General features: G+C 38.2%; 1 protein-coding gene across 2 annotated transcripts in view; it reads left to right on the forward strand.

The window, feature by feature from the left end:
• LIFR (LIF receptor subunit alpha) overlaps nucleotides 1–24,891 on the forward strand; it is a 71,690-nt gene that overhangs the window by 15,399 nt on the left and 31,400 nt on the right. The window contains exons 2-7 of one of the 2 annotated variants that reach the window (XM_036886049.2): nucleotides 1,208–1,300; nucleotides 7,044–7,204; nucleotides 9,262–9,376; nucleotides 11,790–11,929; nucleotides 17,024–17,187; nucleotides 23,424–23,598. In XM_036886049.2, coding sequence (XP_036741944.1) covers nucleotides 7,063–7,204; nucleotides 9,262–9,376; nucleotides 11,790–11,929; nucleotides 17,024–17,187; nucleotides 23,424–23,598 — 736 coding nt within the window. In that variant the 5' untranslated portion in view covers nucleotides 1,208–1,300; nucleotides 7,044–7,062. The remainder of the gene's footprint in view (nucleotides 1–1,207; nucleotides 1,301–7,043; nucleotides 7,205–9,261; nucleotides 9,377–11,789; nucleotides 11,930–17,023; nucleotides 17,188–23,423; nucleotides 23,599–24,891) is intronic. The other variant, XM_036886041.2, reaches the window with a different exon arrangement.

The raw sequence follows: 24,891 nt of genomic DNA on the forward strand, positions 1-24,891 counted from the left end.
ATCACAGACCAAGAAAAAACTGCAAATCTTTTGGGAAACAATATTTTACAGAATCCACAAAGATATATTCTTATAACATGGCAAAAGTTAAATTTCAATATTATTTTCCTGCATGCGGAATGCATAGTTAAGTATTATAGTGGAATCCCTAAGCAGTGAGCTGTCCTTTAACTTAGATTCCCAAACTTACTTGATTCATAGTGCCCTTACTGTTTCATTAATGTTTTTATGGTGCCCCCAGGTCAAAAGAAATGCCTGACAGTTCTTTTTATGGAGTAGTTAGGTCCAAACAAGCTAGTAAATATTTATGACCTGACACTTTAACAGCAATTAGAAAAAATAATGCATATCAACTTAATGGAAAAAGTATTATTTTAATTTCATTCTTGAAAGCTACAGGTGTGAACCTGTTGGGTACTGCATAGTTTCTCAAACCTTGAAAACAGACCCACCCTCATTTCCATTTCTACATTGATTTTCAGATGGTATTTATATTTTATCACAGCAACCAACAGCCTTCCCTCTCACTTCACAGAGATATGACATCCTTGAATGTAACCTAGTGTCTAAACTGAACTACCTTGTGCTAAAGGTTCTGGCAGTGGTGGGCAGGTATGACTTTGTTTCCTCTGAAATATTAAAATAGGCTGCAATATTTGTTTGTGCCTTGGGACACCTCAGCACATGGTTTGGGAACTGCAGCTCTAATTTTTGTTCCTGGTGTTGGCAGTATTCGGGTTAATATGAGGCCTAAAACTAAAGTATACTGTGTAGTCACATACTCACTTATGTCTTTATATTCATTCATCCATCAGCCGGCTTAGTGTTTTCAGTACTCAGTGCCAGGCATTGTGCTTGGACACTTGGAGTTTACAGTGAACCAAGGGACAGCATTTCTCTCACGGAGCCTGCAGTCTGTTGGAGGAATTGGGAAGCAATGCAGTTGAACAGCAGTCAGCAAACTTTCTATAAGGGGCCAGGTAGTAAATATTTTAGGCTTTGAAGGCCATGTAGTCTCTGTGGAAGCTGCTCAGTCCTAGCGTTGTAATGTGAAAGCGGCCATGAGCAGTACATAAACAAATGGTCATAGCTGTATCCTACTAAAGCTTTATTTACAAAAGCAAAACAAAGATGGATAAATTTGGCTCATGGGTCATAATTTGTGCAACCCTGTAATAGAGGTATAATTAAAGTGTCATTGCAACAGGAGCAGCCAAACTTCTGAGACTCCTGGAAGGCAGAGCAAAGGTGATGAGGAGCTCTTCCTACCTCCTACCAGAAGTTTCCTCAATGAATAGAGGTGGGTGGCAGAAAGGAGTACAAGGGGAATTCCAGGCAGAAGGAAAAATGTGTGCAAATATACAGAGTCACGAAGGGGTCTAGCAGATTGGAGCACAGTATCGTTCAGAGAAGAGGGCACAGGGTTTCTTTCCTGAGTTAAAACTCCAGTTTCATTTTTCTCATTTTTTGTTTTCTACCCATTTTTTTTTTGGTGAATCATGTTCTCTTGTAGCCTCTGGAGAATGGGTGTATGGTAGGTATATATCTTTTGAGTGCTGACATATCTTTATAAAATGTGTTTTATCCTCTCACTCAGTTGGCAGTTTGGCTGAGTATAGAATTTAAGTGTGAAAATAAATTTTGCCTGGAATTTGGAAGATGTTCTCTTTAGCTTTCAGTGCTAAGAAGTCTGATGTCTCCATCCATCCCCCTCCCCTAGAATATCTGTTGACCACATACCCAGTGTCTCCTGTACACCCATGGGCTGCTCTGGAGATAGCGCTGTCACTGTCCCTTTATGGCACTGGAGGGCTTGCTGGGCTCAACAGCGAGGCACCGAAACCTGGCTCAGTGAGCTGTTCCCGTGCTGCTCTCAATTCTGAGCCCTTGGGTGGCTTTCCCTTTCCTAGAACTTTTAAGATCTTCTTTTATACAGGTATTCCCCATATGTACCTTGTTATAACTTTTTAAATTCATTTTGCTGGGTATGTGGTGGGCTCTTTAAGAACTATATTTCTGTAGTTGAATGTATCTATAAAATTCTGTGTATGTCTTTGTTATTCAATTGTGTCTTATTAATCTCTCTAAAACACCACTTCTTTCAAGCTTCCCTCTTCCTTAAAACCTTCACTGTCTCCTTACACTGTCAAGTATCAACCTATATTCCCAAACAGAACATCACAAACCAGCTAGGCTTATGTTTTTCTTAACTATGTCTCTCACTTAACTTTAATCCCTGCATTTCACTTTAATAATACAGTGGAGTCTACCTAACTGAAGAGTTTATGTTCCTGAAAAGCCTTCTTCAAAGGGTAATTCTTGACGAACTTCAGGTCTTGTGTGGGAGTGAGTAGGAGGTGGGGAATGGAATTAGGAAAATAGGTGCTGGTCAAAGTTTCTAAACAAAATTTTTATGTTGCCTGATAGAAAACAAAGAGAGAGATGGTAAGAATATGAATCACAGCAGTCTGGGACTATTACTTTCCATCTGCTTTCCTTTGCTTGGAGCAAATGTTGGGTCATCTCCTCTTATGTGGATTCAGTGACCTGAATTTATTTTGCATAATAATATACATTTATTTTGCATAATATAAATTGAATTAATATACATTAATTTGCATGGTGACATACATTTATTTTGCCTTCTTGTGCTTTTCTCCCTCCAGTGTTCAGTTCTTTTTGTGAATTAATGACAAGGGAGTTGTTTCATGGTGATGACAAAAAGGAGATTCTCAAGATTTGAAAGAGGCTATGGGTGACCTTATTCACCTCTCCTTCACGGAGCAGGTGTCTTCTCAAGCCCCTTCCAGGGGCTGGGTGGCCTCAGCGCCACTCTTGGTAGAGTCCTGCGGCAGTGTGCACCAACGTCCTGTCACCTTTCCCCCTCCCTTCCCACCTGGAAAAGAAGGGGGAAAAGGCTTCCCTTCCATCCCCACCTTCAAAAAAAGAAAAAAAGTAAATACATCAGGATTGCAATTTACATATTTCTCTGCCTTTAGCTTTACTTTCTCTTCTCAATCTCTTTTGTAATTATCCTCAGCATTAAGGTCCAGAACTTCGGTAGCCTGGAGCCAGATCTTGCAGCTGAGGAGAAAGCACCTAGTGCAAATGCAGGCTCCATTAGATTTTTTCTTTCTATTCAACAGTTTTATGAATTGATTCTGCATGACCAATTTTCTCAAGCAGAGGGCTTATTGACTTTTTTTTAACCCTTTAACATAATTATATTGCATAGGATACAAACTGGTGGTCGTCAGACAGGATGAGGTCTGAAGGTATACTTTGTCCTTTAGAATGTTTGTTTTAAAAATTTGAATTAGTTGCTTACATTTACAAATTTAAGTATTCCATATATACAGATTTCTACCCGGGCTTGAAAAATCAGAAAGCCTGGCAAGATGAGCGCCAATGCTGCTCCCTTCAGATTGGGCAGCTGAGCTCAGGGTTGCACAGCCAGCGCAGCACCTGTAACCCATTTGCCCCTCTGGCATTGGCATTTGCACTCCGGACTGCATCAGGAGACAGCGACCTAATTTTGAAAACCAGCTCCTGGAGTTCTCTAAAAACTTGTTCTCCTCTAAGGAATAAGGCATTGCTGAAAAAAACATTAGACAGTGTTTCTCTCAGAAGGGAGCAGAGACAAGTTTCATGTGTGCTTTTTCCCCTCGGGAAGTACATTGGAATAGAATCTGTTCATGAATTGTTTTGGCTTCAAATAAGTCCATTTCAGAGTTTTCCTTGGCAGAGAAGTCAGATCTATTTCAAGTATATTATTATATGGCTTAAATGACCTACTCAAAATTTTCTGCATGAATGTCATGACAAAAATTTTCTTTATCATCCTATTTTCAGTTAAGCAGGGTTGGCAATGTTTCTGAGCACCCCCGGCACCCCACCCTGACACCTGCTGACCTCCCTGGTGGTGTACTTGACCAGTGGCTCTTGCTGGCACTGGCCTTGTGCTTGTGGGTCTGCTTGCTTGTTACCTGCCAACAAGAATGGAATATTACAGCTCAGCTTTGGGAAGTTTCTCATGTGTAGAGCTGGCCTGTGTGCTGCAGGGCTTGAGGCTGAAGCTGGGAGGGATTAAGTGATTTGTTCTCTGTGACAGCACTAATGAGTAATGGAGCCAGGCTGAGCGTCTGAGCTCGCACACCTGGTCCAGAGCTGGTCCTCGGCTGCCCCCATCCCTCCTCTTGCCACTTATTGGGACACTACTCTCCTAGAAAGACTGTAAACTTGTAGTGAGGGACTGTTTCATTTCAAGATAATATTTAGCCAGTCAGTAAATATGGCTTGTGATTAATTTAGCCATGGTTTTGTCTTGTTTGGTCTCTTTTACTCAGTTATTCCTTTACATACTATATAACTCTACAGCTTCAGCAACTAGCATTTTCAGCATTCCATGAATATGCTTTCATTCTAATAAGTAAGCTCAGTGACACTGGAATTGGCTAGGAAGTTACTCAGCCAGAAAATAATTGAGCACTTTTGAAATGTGTGCTTGTGCCTTGTGTGTGTTTGGATTATAACTATTTACTGTTTAGTATTCACCTCCTGGGGTTTTGATAGTGTTCAACAATAGCCAATAAGAGACCTCAGCTCTGCTTTCACTAAGAAGAGTGCTTCTGAATTATCTTTTGGGACTCAGTTGTTCAGATGTTAGATCTACTTTCCTTTATTAAGTCCCTGTGTCTCACATCTCTTCTCACATTTTCTATTTTTGTCTTTTGTTTTTTTTCTGAAAGATTGCTCAATGTTTTATGTCTTTAAACATTTTTTAATATCAGCCAATATATTTAACTTATAGGAGCTATGTTTATTTCTAAGTATTCCTTTTTCATTGCATCATCTTGTTTTCATGGCTGTGCCATGTTTACTCTGAGAATACTGTTTGGAGGTGGTTTTGTGTTTGGTTTTTAGTTTTTCTCTCCCATATTATCCCTATTTCTTCTAAGAGTAGTTTTTATTTTCTTTTTGGTGATCCTGTTTATCCTGAATCTCTCTTTTATGTTTTAGTCTTTGCCTATATGTTTGTGATCCTTGGTTGTCTGTTCCAATATAAAAATGAGGCAGTATAAGGTCAGACAAAGGAGTTCTCAGTAAACTGGAAGCACTTGTCATCTGTCAGTCTTCATTCAACAAGAGTGGATGGGAACATCATAGTCCGATATGTCCGATATGGAAGTCTTTCCTCTTTGGCCCTGTGTCTTTGTTAGCTTCCTTGATCTCAACAATTCTTTTACATTCTGTAGGGAGAATGTCCCTACATGGAGTGGGGAATGGAGGCATATCAAAGTTGACTTCTACAAACAGATCTTCAAATTCAACCCCATAAATCACTGCCTCCTTCTTCATGTACCCAGAGTGGTTTAAATGGCACCACCATCCATCCGTCATTGTTTGCCCACTAAATCTAGTAGCCATCCTTGCTTCCTTCCTCTCTTCTCCCTATATCACACAATACACAAAATACACTTACCTCATGACACTATTCCAAGTTCTTTACATATATTTATTTAATTTTCACAGCAAACTTACAAGGAAAATACAGTTATCATCCCCACTTTACAGATGAGAAAACTGGGGCACAGAGAGTTTAATGTCCCACAAGCAGCAAAGCTGGGATTCATGCCTTGTGTGTGTTTTCAGCCACCACACTGTTCTGCTTATGATGTGTTGGTAAGACCCTCCATCTCTGTAGCAGATCCTGACTCTGACCACCTCTCCCCATCTCTGCTCTCAGAACCCCAGTCCTCACCACTCATTTTCTCATTTGGACTGTGATTTCCCTGCCTCTTCTCTACTCCCCTGGAGTCTATCCTCCAGGTAGCAGCTAAAGAAATCTTCCCAAAGTGCACATAGGATCCTGGATCTCCCCTGATTAAAACACTCCAGGGCTTCCCATCTCAGCCCCATTAAACTTCCATATCCTTTTGATGTCCAGGAGGCATTATGTGTGCCAACTCCTCTTGGTCCTTCTCCTACCCTGTGCACCTGCTGAGCTCATCCTTGTCTTCGGGTCTACGTATTCACTCTCACTGCCCTTTCCCCAGCTCTCATCACTCAGTCTTCTCATCAGTTAGGTCTCACCTCAAGCAGCAGACTTTCACTCACTCACACACTCCAATGCATGTTCATTTGTTCTAGTTTTTAAAGCATGTATCAGGAGCTTAAGTTGCTTTTTTATGTATGTATATCTCTGAACTAGATTTTAAGCTCCCGAAGGGCCAGGACTTTGTCTAGTTCAGTGTTGTGCCTCCAGTGCCTGGATAAGGACCGGGTGCTTGGTAGGCTGTCTCTAAGCATTTGCTGACAGATGGGGGAGCTCTTAGGCTGAATGATACCTACCTCCATTACAGTCCCTCCTTTCTGCCCTCCAGGTTCAGTCACTGCTCATCTACATGCTTTCAGTTTTCAACAGAAATGTGTTGAAATCTCTTGTCTACCATGGTCCCCTTTCCCATTATAGGTGTTGTAGTGTTTATTACATTTTAGTCATTTGTGTGTTATTGTCAATATATTTGTCACATCTGCAAAGCACCTATATTATTATTTACCCTGATTTTTTCTTTGAACTATTTAAATTTATGTGAAATAGAAACTTTATATCACAGTATAAATGGAAAAGAAAGCTAATTTTACCTTGCCATAAATAAGTGATGATAAAAGTTAATATGTACAGTACTAAAAAAAATGTCATCCCATTTATCACTTAAAATAGTCAAAACTTCAGTTTTATGCACTGCTTTTCTATACTCCAGTAGTGTTGGAATGGAGAACCGGTAAACATGTGCCCAAGTTATAATCTTGGACTTGCAGCCTGTGATTTGAATTAACCTTGTAATGATTCCCTGAAGCAACAGCTGTGTCTGATTGTTCATGTCTCCTAAAGCCAGGGAAGCTTGAGTCTAGTGTTCCTGAAGTTACTAATGTACACTATGTTTCAGTATTTGTGTATATCCATTTTCAGTGTTGGTGTGCACAGTTTAAGGCAGGTTTTTGGAGCAATTTGAACACCATTTGAAATTCTCCTCCTCTAGGACTGACGACATTGCATGGATGATGGACATTTCCTCATGTTTGAGACAACCATCCCAGATGGTGAACACTAAAAGAATGAGGTTGACTTCACATTTCCAGTGGCTTTTATTAACATTTATTCTTCTATATTTAATAAATCAAGTCAATAGCCAGAAAAAGGGTAAGTGCATCAGAGTCGTAGAGAATTAATTGATTGTAGTATCACTACTATTTTGATTATGAAATCATCTTGTGTCTTTATTGAACCCTTCAGGTTTTTTTGTGGTTAAGTTCCCTTTCTTTATCATCTTTTTTATGTGTGCTTTCATTTTCTTTTAAAAAGGCCCATGAAGTTAGTTCTAAATATTATTTACCCATTTAAAAAATTAAGGTATACTTTACATACAATAAAATTCACCCTCTTAAGATAAAGTTCTGTGAGTTTTGACAAACACACACAATCATGTAACTACCAGCACAATGAAGGTACTTAATTATGAGTCCCATCGTACTGAGGCATGTAATAGAGGGAAGCAGGCAGATAGAGTTCAGAGCCCCTGTGTGTTATTGTTTCAAGACCCTTGTAAGTTTCAAAAAAAAAAACTCTGATCCAACTCAGCCATTCAAAAATACACTTAGTTAGGCCCCAGCTGTGATTGGTTATGCCCTATGTAAATGAAGCATTGTACTTTCAGACAGTCAAGAGTGGGTTGTGATGTCATCGGTTCAGTTCCCTATTTGGTCTGGGGAGCATGGGACTTCCTCCTCTCAGGAGGCAATGTAAACCTCTGACACTACAACCCTGATGGCATCCTCCCTTGGAGCCCCTCCTGAGTAGCAAGAGCTTTCTCTTTTCACTCATTAAAAGAGCTTTGCTGATTGCCCTGTACTATTGTCTGCTGGCTTCATTCTTCACACCTCTGAGATGCAATTCTGGGAAAAACAGCATCTCAGTCAGTAACAATTCCAGAATGTTCCCCATGCTCCTCCTGTAGTCAGCCCTTCTCATGCCCACCTCCAGCCAACACCAATCTATTTTTTGTCTCTCTACTTTTGCCTTTCAGGATGTCACATAAAGGAAATCTAAATATCTCTGTTTAATAATATGTTGTTTTCATCTTATTTAAATATGTTAATACTGTTTGTATAGATGTTACTAGCTTATTTCTATAAAGAACTTTGTCATCCTTCTGCCAGGGTTTAGTTTTTATATTATTTCCTTAATTAAACCAATTTTCTCTTTTCCCCAAGATCACTATTAAGTAACTTTATGATTGTTGATGATTTTATCATGTGAGTGCTTCTAATGTTTTGTTTCCTGTCTTACATAAATGGCTTTATAATTCATTGCCAACTATGGGTAAAATATAAAAAAATCTTTTTCATAGACATTTATATAGTCTAAGAATACCTTTTTTACACAAAAATTGCTTTATTCCCTTCCTCCTTCCCTCTCTTCCCTTCTTCCTTTTTCCCTCTTGTTCCCTACCTTCATATTCTTTCATTTTTTTCTTTTAGAATGACATTTTTTCTTTGTGTAGTTCAAATCTATTCCACAAATGTGTTCTCCTAGCAGATGGCAATGTGCCCTGTTTTTTTTAATAGATATGAAAAAGTACTTGTAATGTTCTGAATTGTTGCTTTTCAATTGATTAGACCTACACAAAACATATATTTCTCAGAGACTTGTGTGAGTTCATTACTGTGTAAGTATAATATACTTCATGAAAATCTAAAGGTTGGCTCTGGGATTTTTTGTAGGTGTCAGTCTGGTAGTGAGGCAGCAGTGGCTAGGTGTGTTTAGAAGCTATGTTTGGGAGCATGGGAGACACATAGGTGTTACTTAGAGGGTTTGTTTTGTTTTGTTTTGTTTTGTTTTGTTGGGGCTGTTGGAGATTAAAATTCTCCTCTTCCTTCTCTTGGTCTCATCATTAAGTCTACCCACTCCCTCCATTTATCTTAGTTGCTGGCAGTAGTATTTTGGTAGAGGCCTAACCCCTAAGTGCTCTAGCAGTTGGCCCACTTTCATCAGTTTACTCTCTTTTTAAAACCAAAGCTACAAAAAGAAATAGAAAAACAGTGCTTCCTGTGACTGCAGGTTCATCCTTGCCCAAAGAATGGTGGCCCTGTGCAGGCGTGTGCTCGTACTTACCACTGAAAACTCTCTGACTTGTTGGCCTTCTAAGATAGTCAAGTTAGTAAGCATATTCTATGTGTGTCTTGTTTCTCCTTCTCCAGGGGCTCCTCGTGATTGGAAGTGTATAACTAACAATTTACAAATATGGGACTGTTCTTGGAAAGCACCCTCTGGAGCAGGCGGTGACACTCTTTATGAAGTTTGCATTGAAAATAGGTAATGGAAATAATTTGATTAATTTATAAAGGGAAAAGTTCTTTTTAATTTTGGTATATAAAGATTTTTATTCTGGAAAATTTTTAATGAAATTTGTATTTTGGCTTTCTTGTTTCCTAAAAATTCTGAATCTTTTAACAATCAAGATGCAAACATACCCTTCTCCTGGCCAAAACTTTAATTCTTTTTTATTATATGAACATTAAGCATGGAATACACCTCTAATGTGTTGTGAATTCTGATCTGCTATGGGGAAGTTTTACTGGTCTGTCCCAAACCAATGTCTGCCTATTTGAGTTAGGTTCAAGTTTTGGCTCTGCTTAACACAAAATCCCAGTAATGGTGGCTTAGCAGACACATAGGTGTTCATTCCCATGTAAAAGGTCTGGAGTAGGCAGTTCAAGGATGACATGAGACCAGGTCCCTGTTTATCCTGCTACTGTGCTCTCCCTAGCATGTGATCTCATAGTTCAAGGATGCTCAAGGAGCATCTATCATGTCTGCATTCCAGAAAGTGGGAAGGAAAAGAAAGATGTATTTCTTTAGGGGGACTTCTAAGAAGTTCCACACAACTCCTCTGCTTCCATCTCATTAGCAGAACGTAGTGAAATGGCTACACCTATTTGCATATGAGGCTGGCAATGTGTTCTCCTAGCAGATGGCAACGTGCCCAGATAAAGCATCTGTTAATGTTGTGAAGACAAAGGGGGAGTGGACATCAGGAGGCAAGTGCCATGCTTCTCACACCACCTCACCCTCTTATGTCATCTTGGAGTGGGTTACAGGTCCCAGTGCCTGCAGTTGAATCCTTTGGGCTGTCTGTAAGCCAGAACATTCTCCTTGCTTTTCCCCAGTCCCAGCAGGGCTCTCAGTTATTCAGCAATGCCAGGAGAGTTCCAGCTCAGCAGCTCCTAGTCCCAGTTTGCTGATGAAGAGTCCTAATGTAAATTGACATAAACATGTATTTAAATGCACTCAGATTTTTTCCCTTTCAGTGTACATTTACTGAGCATTAATCTAAGTATTATAATGATGTATCAACCAGGGTGATCTCAGTTGTGCTGCAGAAACGACCCTCATACCTTATTTCCTTATTTTCTGCTGTGAAACTACAGGATTATTTCCTGTTGTGTGTCTGTCTTGGGTCAGCTGGCATCTCTGCCCCATGTCTCTCCCTTAGGGCCACAGGCCAAGGGGTTCCTTCCCTTCGAGAGCATCAGGACAGGGAGGAGAGGGGCACAGCCTGCACTGGCTGTAAGAGCTTCCTTCCTGATGTGGGAGATGTGACTTTCCCTCAGATTTCTCTGCAAATAAAGTGACTTCTCCATGTCTGGCTTCTGAGGAGCAAGAAAGTACTTCCTGCTGTGAATCCAGAGGGGGAGAGCCTGAAAATTTTGGCCAGTAGCACTACTCAGAGAGGTATTGTTCTGGCTTGCCAGGAGTTCGCAAGGAGCAAAGCATGCCCATGCTGTGGGCAAAGTGCCTGTGGAATTCTCTGGGAGGGCTGAGGGGCACTGCCTTGGGGCACGGGGCCCTGAGAGGCTGGCAGAGGTGAGGCTGTGGAAGAGGAGTGCTCATTCTCCTCATCAGGGAAAGGGCAGAAGAACACTCCAGCCCGAAAGAATACTGGGTGCCATGGCACGAATGCACCGAGTGGCCTAGGTTAGAGAACCAGGATGGTGGTGTGTTCCCAGCACTCGCTGAAACCTCACCGTGGGAGGATGAGGGGTGCTGGGACGGGGCAGGGATGCAGCAGGCCCTTGAAAGGCCCTTTTCACAGGAAGGTAGACATGCATATGAATAACCATAAAAATATGTAAATGTGCTCCATGAAGATACAAAAAGAGCCATGGAACCACAGAGGAAGAAACCACTTCTGTCTAAGAGATAAAGGGTGGGAACCTGGAAGTGTTTTGAAAGCACAGCTGATGAGAAAGTTTTGTTCAGTGAACCATCAGCCAAGACAGAGGAGCAACCACGTCGAGACGTGTGTGGGAGCGATAGCTAGCTGTGTCCTTTCTGTCCTCAGTGTCTGCTGAGCACCATCGCAGTGTGAGCAGCCTTGCAAAGGTCTGGACTAGGCATGGGGGTATTTAGTTGGTGGCCACATACAGTGGGAGATCAAGCTACAAAGGTGGGCATTTGAAGGGCATGTGAAAATCCTGAATTTCTTGAAAGAACCATCCTACTGACTCAGTTTCCTGGTGCAGTCTGGTCTGGTCATTTTTCTTACTACCTCTTTGGTGCACTTACAGTTAACCTTTTCTTTTTCAGTTTTAAAATGTAGTTATAACCTATTACCTTGTATACAAAAGAGCAGGCATTTCCAGGGCTTTTCATGTTAGTCAAGTTTTTATGAAAACTGTACTATTAATTTTACCTGTGAATTAAAATCCAAATTGTTATATTGCAGGTCCCATTCTTGTTATCAACTGGAGAAAGCAAATACTAAAATCCCAGCTCTTTTACCGGGTGATCATGAAATAACGATAAAACCTCGACATGACTTTGAAAGTTCTATAAATAAATTCACACTAAATGAAAAAAGTGTTTGTAAGTATTTGAAACAAAATTCATTTGAAAATAACTCGAAAGGGTGCCTTTGTTAGCATGGCAGCACTTTACAATTGGCAGGGGTTGCTGTTCTTTTCAATTTCAGTGGTTGTGCTTCTGTTTACCCAGCAGCCCTACCGGTGTGGCAGAGCATAGCCAAGATAAGAAGGAAGCAGACTTGTTTCTAGTCAGTCAAAACGGATGTCACAGAGTTCAGAATCCTCCCACAGCTGGGTACTTTTCATCCCTTTGCTTGGTTGATTCCCGCACAACTTTCAGACTTTCTCAGGCGTCCCTTGCTTTAGGAAGTGCTCTTTGACCATCATCTTCCACAGAAGGTCCATTACTTTCACAAGATTCCCTTAGGCAATCTGTATTTTCCTTTGTGGCATTTCTCACAATTGCATTAGTAGCTTATTATGTGCTTTCTCTGTGTCTCCTTCACAAGAAAATAGTTTCCATGAGTGCAGGAAGTTTGTCTTCTACACCTAACACCCAGCCCAGTGCCTTGCAAACAGCAGGTATCTTTTGCAAACAGCTTGGTTGAATGCCTAGAACATATGGTACAAGGTGGAAGCAAGAAAATAAATCCAGGCTGATGAGAAGGAAATTTTGCTACAAAGAAGGCCTTAAAAATGCCAGTAGTCTTGACTCTTTTAATGGTGGGGTAAGCAGGTTTGTTGACTCCTGGTAATTGTTATGGGAGTGGCATCATGATGATATTATACTGAATCTTATAAGAATAACTTACTTTGAAACAAGGGGAGAAAAATGTTAACTTGCCAATCTGTCTAGTTTCATGGATAGGCTGCAAGTGGTTTGTGTCTGAGGTAGCAGAAATTTTGAAAGGATAATAACAGAGCATCTGTCCAGGACTTAGAGTCTGTCCCATTTTCTGGCTAAAGTGTTTACCAGGTCAAGTGCTACTTAGGACCATCTTTTAAGTTGAAGAGAGAAAAATCATGTTATTTCCTTTCAATAGTTGTGTGTAAGATACATGTGAGGATGTTTTGTACAGATCAGCCATAATCCCAATGCCACCAGAGAAATACTGTTAGTATGAAATTAAAAGTTAAATATATTTTCTGTGCATATACATAGAAAAATAAAGTTCATATTACTTATTACCCTGCTTTACCAAAGACCTAGATTTTCAAGTTCTATCTAAATAAAACTATATTATTTTTATAGGCTGCATAGTATTCCATTGAATGGAGGTGCCAAATTGCTTTAAGTGATTGACTATTAACATTGAGATTTTTGTTTCCAGTTTTTCAATATTATAACCAATGCTTCACTGAACATCTTTTCCACATACATGTTGCTGAATTTGTGTGATGACTTCCTTAGGCTAACTTCCTTGAATTGGGAATGCTACATTAAAGGCATTCTTCTTATGACCTTTGATATCTGTTGCCACTTATTCTCCAAAATTTTGCATCTCTTTGCATACCCACAAACATCATATTAGAGGGTACCTGCTCTTCCACATCCTTGCCAGGACTGGGTATTGTCTACCTCATAGTTTTGCCAGTTCAATCTGATGGCTCCCAAATTATAGTACTGTTGTTTTATCATTTCTGTGGTTACTTAAAAAAATTATAAGTCATTTTTATGCTTTTTGGAACTGTGTATTTGTATCCTTTGTAAATTTTCTCTTGTATTAAAATTCATTTTTTCTCTCATCAGTTGACAAGAGCTTTTTCCATATTATGGTCATTAACTCTGTCATATTTGCTACAAAGAAAGCTTTGCCAAGTTTAAAATTTAAACTTTGTGGTATTTTTCATGCCACAGGTTTTCATTTTTATATAAATAGAATCCCTTGCTATTTTCTTTATGAGTTTTTGGTTTTGTTATCATGCTTGATTTGAATCTTTCATCCATCTGGAATAATTTTGTAGTAAGGTATGAGGAATCTAACTTAATTTTATTCCAGATTTAAAAAAAAATTCCCCAGGACACCGTCAGAGGGCCAGTTTGTGCTATTTTTTCAGACTGTTCCATCTGGGAAGCTGCTTGAAGAGGACAGTGTTAGATAAAAAGAGTTAGAAAGGCAAATCAAGACAGATTCTAGGTGACTTATTTGATTAATAGTTCATTGTTTTTACACATATAATTTGTTGATAGCATTTTTAATAACAGACCTGCTTTGATTAGAATATTAACAGTATCCCAATACTAAGCTGTTACTCATAGTAACTACTACTACTGAGGTAATTCATACTGATAAGAAAATTGAAAAGCAAATTAGATGAATATAAGGGGAAGATGGATGCATCAATAAATCTTTGAGCACCTACTATGTGCAAGAGAAGCTGTGAAATGACTGTGAAGCTGTGCATTAAAGGATCTGGGTTCTTTGACAATTTGCTACTAAAGAGAAATTAAGTTCTCTCCAGACCTTAGGATTCTTTCAAAAGTATACATATAAAGCAAAAAATATGTTTAACATTTATACAAAGATCTAATCTTTTAATTGACAAGGGCAAGGACAAAAATAAGGCTTTACAAGACTTTTAATGCCTGAGTTTCTTAAAATAACCTGAAAATTTGGATCTTTCTGAGTGAGAATAAATACTATGGATCCTATAAAAGATCTTGGAATGCTTCCATCTTCTGATATTCTAAGGCAGAAAGAGCATGGAGGTTATGGGTAAGGATATACAAGCTGTAAAAGATAAACATGATGGATTAAATTTCTCTCCTAAAAGTTCCTAGTTTCAAGAAAACAAGTTAACATTGTCCTCAAATGTCTATTCTGGCTGGAAAGAAATGCAGGTGATAGTTCATGGGAGCTCAGGGGAACTTCCCATGTGTATCCTGAAGTATACTATGAAGTAGTGAAAAAAATGTATGTGTGTGTGTTTAACCCTTTCATTTGTAATTATAGCTATTACTGTCTTTAGCTAAAAGTATTGGATATGACTTGTGTTTTGAAGAATACCCACTGCTATTTAAATAAAATATAAATTATGTGTACTTTTCAGGGAGGAAAGCATTTTAGTAGATGAATATTGCCTTAGTGAAATACTTGTTTCATAATTTTTAAGTTACTACATTATGACATCTTGAAACATTTGAAAGAATCATGCTCTTGTAAGCCTCTGCTCTGTGTAGTCACACTGGCACCGTGAACAACTTCTCCTGGCACTGAATCACCTTCTTACTTCTCTTTTGCGGCTTCTGTTTTTAAAAGCAGCTTCCCACTTAAAAATTCTTCTATAAAGCATTCTCCTCTGTTCTTGTATAACTTGTCCTTGTATAACTATGTCCTATGTAACTTGATTTTGCTGTGTAGTTTAGGCTCTCAGTCCACATGTAGTGTTTCCTGTACATCCCTAAACATTTTACATAAATCCAGTATAGAGCACTGTGGTTCAGCAAATTGTAGTTAGATTTATTAAGAACTTATTTTTAAGTTCCAGGACTAATACATATTGATTTGCTCTGCCATTTTTGTTACTTAGTGCATTCACATACCCAAACTCCTGCACCTGTGCTTGTTATGGCTATTTAATTGGCCCTGCGCTTCATGGGGAAGCACTAGGATAGAGATGAGGCCTACGAGCATGCGTCTATGGACATTTGAGGAGAGAACATGCAAGAAAGAGCCCCCATTTTCTCTGCCCCTCATACTACAAAGCTTACATCTTGTAGAATAGAACAGGCTTATACCTTGTGTGTTTTACGTTGAATCAAAAATTTCAATAATTTACCATCCCCTATAGGTAAGGACACTTCAAGACTTTGAAGAATACCTCACTCTTCTGCTTTTGTATTAATTTTCTAGTTTCTCCCTATGAGATGCCATGCTTTTTGAGCACAGTTTTTCTCTTTAGCTTTTCTAATGTAGTCCACGCCCTCCTACACTTCCGTCTCAATTACTTACTACTGTCAGTTGTCTCAGTCTTCCTCTAGGAATTCTGTTTGCTTTGGCTTAACAACCTATTTCAGCGATCCTGGATTTTCTCTGGTTTCTCTGTGCTTCTATGTCATTTCCTCTTAGGATTCTTGCTGGGGTCTCTGGTTCCTTGAAGGTGACAGTTATGTTTGTTTCTCTCGCTACCCTCAGTGAGTTCCTCTTGAATGTGTCCATGAGCCTCACTGTCTGCAGACCCTTCCTGGCTGTGTCTTCTTTCTCTGACTCCTGTTATGCACTGCCAGTCTCCTGCATCTCTTCACAGTAATCCCTGATCCCTTTGACCTTCTTGCTGCTTTCTGGGCTAGAAACTTGAGGAAATCTTAGATGTTTCCCTTTCTCCTTACATTAATCCTTCATTTCTTTGACCCAGTTATTTCTATGAAATGCTCATCAATTTTGTCCTTTCTTTTCCAAATACAGCATCACGATCCATATCCTTACCACTCTAAGCAAGACTTTCTCCAGCAGTCTCCTACTTAATCACCTTATCTCTTTCTGAATCCCCATGCACACTCCTGCTAAACTAGCCATTCTGAAGGACTTCTTAGATCCTGCTGAGAACCTCTTAGATCTGCACAGCACCCCTTTGGCTTCCTCACGCAGTGCCTGGTCATTACTCTGGTCTTGCTGCTATTCACTGATACCTAGACCAGTACCAGGTCACAGCTTCTTCCAGTGGCTGTCTTTTCCCAGCAAGGGATCTCTGACACTGAGAGATGAGTGAAAGCGTGCAGAGAAAACAGATGGAAAGTTTTACCATGGCAAACTTTCTATATTCTGTCATCTTAGGTCTGGCCAGTAGCCATACAAAGGGAGCTCTTTAATTCTCTGATATATTGCCAATTTGTAGATTCCAGACCAGATGACACTAGGGTTTTATGTGAACCCAGTTGCTATTTATATAGAAGACATACTATGAATATTAAACAGCCAACTGATAATTTTCTCAAACTTGGATGCTGAAACATGTGAATAAAGGAACTACTTATAAAAGTAATACATATATTTGTTCTCTTTTTCAGTAATAGGTTTGAGAGTTTGCTTTTAATTCTTCATTATTTTTTGATCAATAAGGAATAAAGTTTAAAATTATTTGATTAATGGAATTTCATATTAAAATATGAAAAATCACTACTTGTTTCACTAAGTTTTGTCTTTTGTTTCTTAAGCTTTAATTCCAAATACTCCAGAGATCTTGAATTTATCTGCTGATTTTTCAACTTCTACGTTATACATAAAGTGGAATGACAGGGGATCTGTTTTTCCACATCACTCAGATGTCATCTGGGAAATGAAAATTCTACGTAAAGAAAATACGGAAATCGTAAAATTAGTAAGTTTGAACAAAAATAGATTTCTTTTCCTACGCCATTAAAGAAACCAAATAATTTTTTAAAGATGTTTAAGGTGGCATTGGTGAACTTTTACATTAAGAAAGCAGGTCAAATAATTTTTTCGAGGTTCATGAAAAACTGGATGCCATGACTCAAAAATCACTTAATTAATAAAATAAAGTATAACCATTATGGGAGGTTTAGGAAATTGAGAGGAATAATCCATGATTCTACCACCTGAACATGGTAAATGTTATCTTTGTGTATTCCTTTTAGCCTCTTTTAAATGGTTTTTATATAAATGAAATTAAAGTATACATATAAACCAGTCCATTATTTTTATCTTTGTCTAATAGCATAAGCATAAGAGTAAATGGTTTTATATGTCTAGCCATAGTAATTGTTGAGAAATTTTGTATAATTCTATCAATTTGAATTTGTCTGATTCTGAAATAATGTCCTTATATTTACTAATTCACGCTTTTTTTCCCTCTCATTTTTTAAAATCCAGTTTATGAATGGTTTCCTTATGATCTATCTTTAGTTTACTCTTAATCTAAGGGATAATGAGAAATGGTAGTAAAAAGTTTTGACAGCTGGTATATAGTAATTCCCCCTTTTATCCTTTTATTCTTTTCCTCCTTAATGGATTTGAAATATGCTTACTTATAGATTTAGGAATTAGAAGACCATCTTATGATTTTATAATTTATTTGCCTATGTATACAGAAAAGACAATAAAGAATAATAAATAGTATTATTCTGCATTTCATGGTTACTATCTTATTTTTCCTTTTTGATGACCTATGTGTTACATTCCTAAAACAGTAACAGCTGTAATTGTAGTTACCACGTATCCAGAGCCTCCCTTTGTTCCTGACACTGTTGTAAAACCTCTGTGTATGCTAATTGTTTGTATCCTTACAACAGGTCATAAGAGAAGCATTATTAGCATCATCCCCATTTTACAGATGAAGGTAGTTACAGGAAGACATTAAATTGTAGAAGCAGATCTCAAACCTAGGCATTTTGGTTCCAGACTCTGTGTTGTTTCTTTTTTTTTTGAGAGGGCATCTCTCATATTTATTGACCAAGTGGTTGTTAACAACAATAAAATTCTGTATAGGGGACTCAATGCACAGACATTAATCAACCCCAAGTCTATTTCTCAACAGTCTCCAGTCTTCTGAAGCATAACGAACAAATTCTTACATGGTGAACAAGTTCTTACATAGTGAATAAGTTCTTACATGGTGAACAGTGCAAGGGCAGTCATATCACAGAAACTTTCAGTTTTGATCCCGCATCATCAACTATAAACAATCAAGTCAGATATGATCATTTGTTTGATTTTTATACTTGATTTATATGTGAATCCCACATTTCTCCCTTATTATTATTATTATTATTTTTATTATTATTTTTAATAAAATGCTGAAGTGGTAGGTAGATGCAAGATAAAGGTAGAAAACATAATTTAGTGCTATAAGAGGGCAAATGTAGATGATCAGGTCTGTGCCTATAGACTAAGTATTAATCCAAGCTAGACAAGGGCAGCAAAACATCCATGGATGCAGAAGATTTCTCTCAAAACAGGGGGGGTGAGGTTCTAAGCCTCCCCTCTGTTGATCCCCAATTTCTCTCCTGATGGCCCCCCTGCGACTGTGCCTGTCTTAGGTTGTACCTCCCTTGAGGAATCTTACCCGTCTCTGGCTAACCAGTCATCTTCCCGGGCCATACAGGGAAATGTAAAATTGGTAAGTGAGAGAGAAGCAATATTGTTTGAAAAGGTTAGCTTTTTACTTCTTTGCATATTTATGCCCTGTGGCTTCTATGCCCAGCATTTGTCTTGAGGTATCTTTACCACTTGGAAGAATTATGATACTCGGTAATTTTCAATATGAGGCACGAATTCTACTAAAGGGTTGTAATTAGGAAGGAAGAAGAAAAGCTATAGAAGTAGCAGACGGAAGAAAACATGGGAAGATTGATTATTTCCTTGACATATCTTCTTGTAGAATAACATAAGCATGTATAGGTTTTAAACTACTAATTAAATTGCGCACACACATTAACATAATAGGAATACAGCTACATAACCAAAGCAGACCTACAATTACCAGCCATATCCAGTGAAAGCAAGAAAACCAGTTAGGTACCCTAGGCATTTGTGAAGACTTATCAGTGATATGATGGATATTGTCTGTGTTGTTTCTTAACCACTACAATTTGTGTTACAAAATAAGTATATTTATTTTCATCCAAGATGCCCTCCCTCTCCTTTTTACTCTTCCAAATCAAACCCGCATTTCAAGATTCAGGTCAAATCCTGCCCCTTATTTTAAAGCCCATCCTAATTACCTCAGCCTAAAATGCTCTTTCTTTTCTTGTCTGTCAATCTAATTTGCAGCTAGCTTTGATACAGTGGTACCATTGTTGTCTTCCTAATATTACTTATTTAAATAAAATTGTATTATACATAGCTTTTTTTGTTGCCTAACATTTTGTACTCTGCGTTACTACTTACTAGCTTAGGGTGACTTCTCCAAACCTCCTGTTTCTCATTGCTAAAGTGGTGCTAATATTTGCTCTAGTAAATGATATGATATTTATAAAGCTGCTAAGCAACCACTAGTTGTCATTACTTCCTTTGGAGGCTAGGTTTTTTTTAACTTAGGGATGCTAGAATAAGAGGGATACTCTTTGTAGTGTGAATGAAATCAAATATAAATAAATGGAAATATTATTCTAAGGTCATATAAATTACTGCCACAAGCTGCATAGAAAGATGACAATGGCAAGGTGGTAATTCCCACCTTTTGGGAATATGATCTTTGAAGGAAAACCTTTGTATGGGGAAATATAGCAAGAGGCCAGAACAACAAAAATAGAACAAGTTAGTTTGAAAAAGTGAACTATAAGAAGGTAAATGATGCAGGTCCATAGTAAAATGTGGCAATTTTGTTTATAATTTTATGTTATTAATATCAGAATTTAAGGCAGGAGTACTAATAACTGTTACTTGTGACAGGTTATAATGCTACAATTTTGTAATAGCTTAAAGATCAAGAATACTATGCATTAGTGTTTCATTTATAGTGTTCCATTTATAACTTGACAGTTTCTGCTCACAGTCTCCCACGCAGTGGTGGAAGCCATGCACTGCACAGACCAGGATATGAATGATCCCTGGGGTTAGGGAGCGTCGGCTCCCCCACCACCCTGCCGCCCCCGCCATCTTTCTCTCCCTGTAAACAACCAATTTCAGTTATGTTAGTTGGTTCTTTATTATGTATCACCATTTTTCCAAACAGCGATGCATATGTTGCTCTTCCTTAATTTTTCTTTTCAGTTTTGATCACTGTTTTACTAACTTCCCACAATGGAAAGTGTGAATTCAGTCCCCGCTCTCCTCCCAGCCCGGCACACACACTGGCATGCTTCTGCAATTTGTGCTGGCAAGAATGTGTTTTCTTTCTCTGTCAATCACAATCTCTTCCCTGACTCTCTCACTCACATTTCTTAACTTTTCCCAATAGCATTCTTTTATATATTTTTGATAGACCAATATGAACACTAACCACAACTGAATCAAGTAGTGTATATTATTCTTACTTTTCCTTTTTTTGGTATGACTTCTTGTATTGTCTTGTATTTTTGTTTTTTTGTCTGCTTCATTAACTAAATCCTAAATTCTCTCCAGGTTCAAGCATACTAGTATTTTATCAGTTTTATCTTGTGAATAACTCTCTTGAGGGCCTCTGATTTATTTCCCAACCCTTTTCACACAGGGCTCATGCAGATACTGACAGTATTTGTATAGCAGTAATTGTAGTGCAGTAAATGGCTGAGGATTTTTGTGGATGGAGGTATCTCAGGGATTCCAGCAGTCTCTATTCCTGCTAGCCAGCCCTAGGTTTAAGGAGATTAATGCCTAGGTACACGCATAACCCATTCAAGACAAACCTGGGTCTGGCGCATTCGTTAGGAAGCTAATATGCTCCATTACCATTCCAGAGGATTCTTTACCTTTTTCTTATGATGGATCCTATTTTTCCTCAGTTTTCTGTCTTCCTCTTATTTCCTCATTTTGGTGGAAACATGTATTCTAGTAGTTATTTGCTATTTATTATAAATGCTTTGCTCTCTGCAATGGTAACTTGTAGGTATATCTTATTTTTTTTAATTTAAATCAGTTGTCAACAAAATTTAAAAGATTGTCAATTCCAAACATTGTGAAGATGCAGAGCAATTAGAACTTTCATACACTTGTAGTTGAATGTAAAATGCTACTTGATGATCTCACTGAGACATGATGTTTCTGAAAATGCCTTTATTCTGTACTCTCTCATGATTGCTACTTTAGATGCGTTTAGAATTCTGGGTTGCAAAATTTTCTCAACATTTTAAAGGCATTGCTCATATGTTTCTTACTGTGGATCTCAATCTGTTGTGCTAGACACTCACCGGGCCTCTTTCAATCTGACAACGCATGTTTGTCAGCATGGTAAATTTTCTTATTTTTTATCTTTGATTTCCTTATCTCTCTTTTCTACTTTTTTTCTTAGAAATGTTCTTTAGAAACTGGGCCTTCAGACTAGTTTTCTGATTGTCTTATTATAGTTCCCAATTTCCACCTGTTTTTTATTTTGCCCTATTTTCTGAGAAGTTTTTCCTAAACTTTGTCTTGCAGTCCTGCTAATTTCTATTAATTTGAAAGAGATCCTTTTTTTGTTCTCTCTCTCCTTTTAATGTATCTTGTTCTTCATGAATGCAGTATCTCTTCTTCTCTCTGAGGATATTAATGATTTAAATTTTTCTTTCTGTGCAGTATTTTCAAGTTGTTTTTCTTTATTTTGATCTTTGACTTTCATATTAGAATTTTTTCTCCACTTTCTGGTCATCCTGGTTATTTTTCATATTTACATGAGTGGCTCTTAAGTATGAAAAATATGATTGGAACTTCTATTTGGTTGGAACTTGTTGACTGGGGCTTCATTGTAGGGGATTAGGATGAGCTGTCTAGTTGGAAAAATCTAACACTACTACTTCAGATTTTTACTTTGGCCTGTTACTATGCCCCAGAAGAGTATTTGGGTGAGACTCCTTCAGTATACTGGGAGCTGAGTATGGGAAGAATGCAGGAGTACCACAGCTTTCAGAATGCATAGGTTAGCAATCCCCCTGTTTCGGGTATGGTATTCCCCTTTTCCACCTCTTTCTGAGGTTTTTAAGCTCAGAGGTATTTTATTTTACTTTTCCAGAGCATATATATCCATTCTTCTGCCAAGGTGAAGAAGGGTCATCCTTTAGTAGTATACAGTGTGGAAGGGGATCTGGGAGTCAAACATACTTTCAAACAGCTTTCAAGCAGTCTTCCTGTTTAGCATTTCACTTTCAGTATGCATTTTCAGGGGAACCTGGTGTAGCCACTTCCTAGGCCCTTTGGCATTTCTGTGATAGAAAGCAGGGGGTTTCTGGCTTTTCCATTAGACACTTAAGGTTCAACTTTCTCAGATCTTCTGAGTCAGTTACGATTGTCAATCTGCTTTCCAGCACCCAAAATTTTACTGGTGATGTTTCTTCTCCTATTTTTTGTCCTTATGCATTTATGCCTTAAAAAGTAAACTGTGTACTCTTGTTTTGGAGGGATTTCAGGAGGTATGAGAGAAGGAAATACATTTATTTAAACTTTAACCAGAAGTACCAAGTCTCTCTTAGTAAATTCTCAAAATTTGATTGAAATGTTGCCCATTTTTCACAATTGAGGTTAATATTTTATATTATTATAAGTTGACCATTTAAAAATAAAATTTAAGATATTTAACACTTCCATAAAAAACAAATCTAGTCTAAAACAATAATTTATTTTGTTGAAATGCTGTTCCTCTCTTTGACTTTAACTCTTGGATATAAAAAGCTATTAATTATTTTTTCTCCATGAAAAATGGAGATCATCTGAGATGTTGGTATGTTGTCTTGTGAACTGTGCTGAATGTTTTAGAATATCAACATCTTGTATAGTAATGCAGTAGGGCCTAAAGCTGAAGAACCAAAAATGATTGTTGTTACTCTAATTCTCCTGTTATGCCTCATAGAAAACTGAGATAGTTTTGCAAATGAACAAACTTTTACCTTATTTAGCTGGAGTGGTATACAGTCCCTTTTTTAATCCTGAAGGAAAGCAGAACATATCACTATTGGGAAATGTCTTGTGTTTGTGTTCATTTTTTAGGTGACTCACAACACAACTCTGACTGGTAAAGATGCAGTTCATCACTGGAGTTGGACCTCAGACATGCCCTTGGAGTGTGCCACTCATTATGTGGGAATTAGGTGCTACATTGATGATCCTCATTTCTCTGGTCACAAAGAGTGGAGTGACTGGAGCCTACTGAAGAACATTTCTTGTAAGCTTATTTTTAAAGAATTCTTGTTTCAAATGAATTATATTAGCCTTGCTTAAGGGTAAGGTTTTGTTAAAGCTTTCAGTTCTCTGAACCCCATTTGGCTCCATGAGGCTCACCTGCAGATCTTCCAAGTCCCCCCATTTCAGAACATCTTGATTTAAAAACTCCAGGATATAGGCTTCAGCAATCTGTATTTTTAAAGAACTTCCTGAGTGATTGGATAAATATCCAAGTTTGAAAATCACTGTGTTAGGCAACAAAGAGTATTTAAAAATTTTACATAGGTTGTAATGAAACTAAGTCTATATTTACAAAAAAAAGTCTCCCAGCTTCTTGTCCACAGAGCAGACCCCTGTTAGCCACAGTTACTGCAGACAACATGGAATCTGAAAGTATACCAAAAATCATCTGTACCCAGACTACAACTCATATGCAGGTAGAATGTTGACAGTGTGAGAGAGGGCCTCGAAAACTGTTGTCAATAAAATGAACTCATTAAAAAGGCTGCTAACCATTAAGATTATCCACTTTAGTGACAATATGAAAAATGGATCTGAGGAAGGAAGGACTGGAAGCAGGAAGATAAATAAGAAGAATCTTGTTTCAGTTCAGCAAGAGACAATAAAAGTGTAAACTAGGATACTTGGACTTAGAAGTATAAAGGGGGAAGAGGTGTGAAAACACTGAAGAGACAGAATTAGAATTAGTGACTGTGCATTTGCTAAGAGAGAAATAGAAATAAAGAGGACTTTTAGTTTGGGCAGGCAGGTAGCTGGTGATGTTCACTGAGACAGAAAATACATAAACAAATTAGGCCCATCTAATGGGAAAGATAAATTTTATTTTTAACATGTTGAGCTTGAGATACCTACGAAGTGTCTGGGTAGCAATGTCTCATAGGCTGTTGGAAATACAAGTGTGGCATCCAGATGATTAATTGGTGCTAGAGATACATATTTGAGAATCATCAAATATATGTGATAATGAAATTCTTTTCATCTTAGAGGTTAACATAACTCAGGGGGCCAAAGACAAACCCTTAGAAGGTTATATGTCTAAGGGTAGGATGGAAAAAAAAAGGCCTGCAGAACAAACAGCAGCCAAAAGATTAAGAGTAGCCCAGGAGAGTACAGTGGTATGCAACCCAAGAGGGAAGGGAGGTTTGAGAAGGAAGACTTTACACAGCATACCAAATGCTATGGAAGTCAAGGGGAAGGATTCCTGAGAAATGGAGATTGGATTGAGCAATCTGACCAGCGAGCCATGTTAGTAGAATGGTCAGGGTAGAAGCCA

This window comes from Manis pentadactyla, chromosome 2 (assembly GCF_030020395.1).
Source record: "Manis pentadactyla isolate mManPen7 chromosome 2, mManPen7.hap1, whole genome shotgun sequence".
In the NCBI taxonomy this organism is placed as follows: Eukaryota; Metazoa; Chordata; class Mammalia; order Pholidota; family Manidae; genus Manis; species Manis pentadactyla.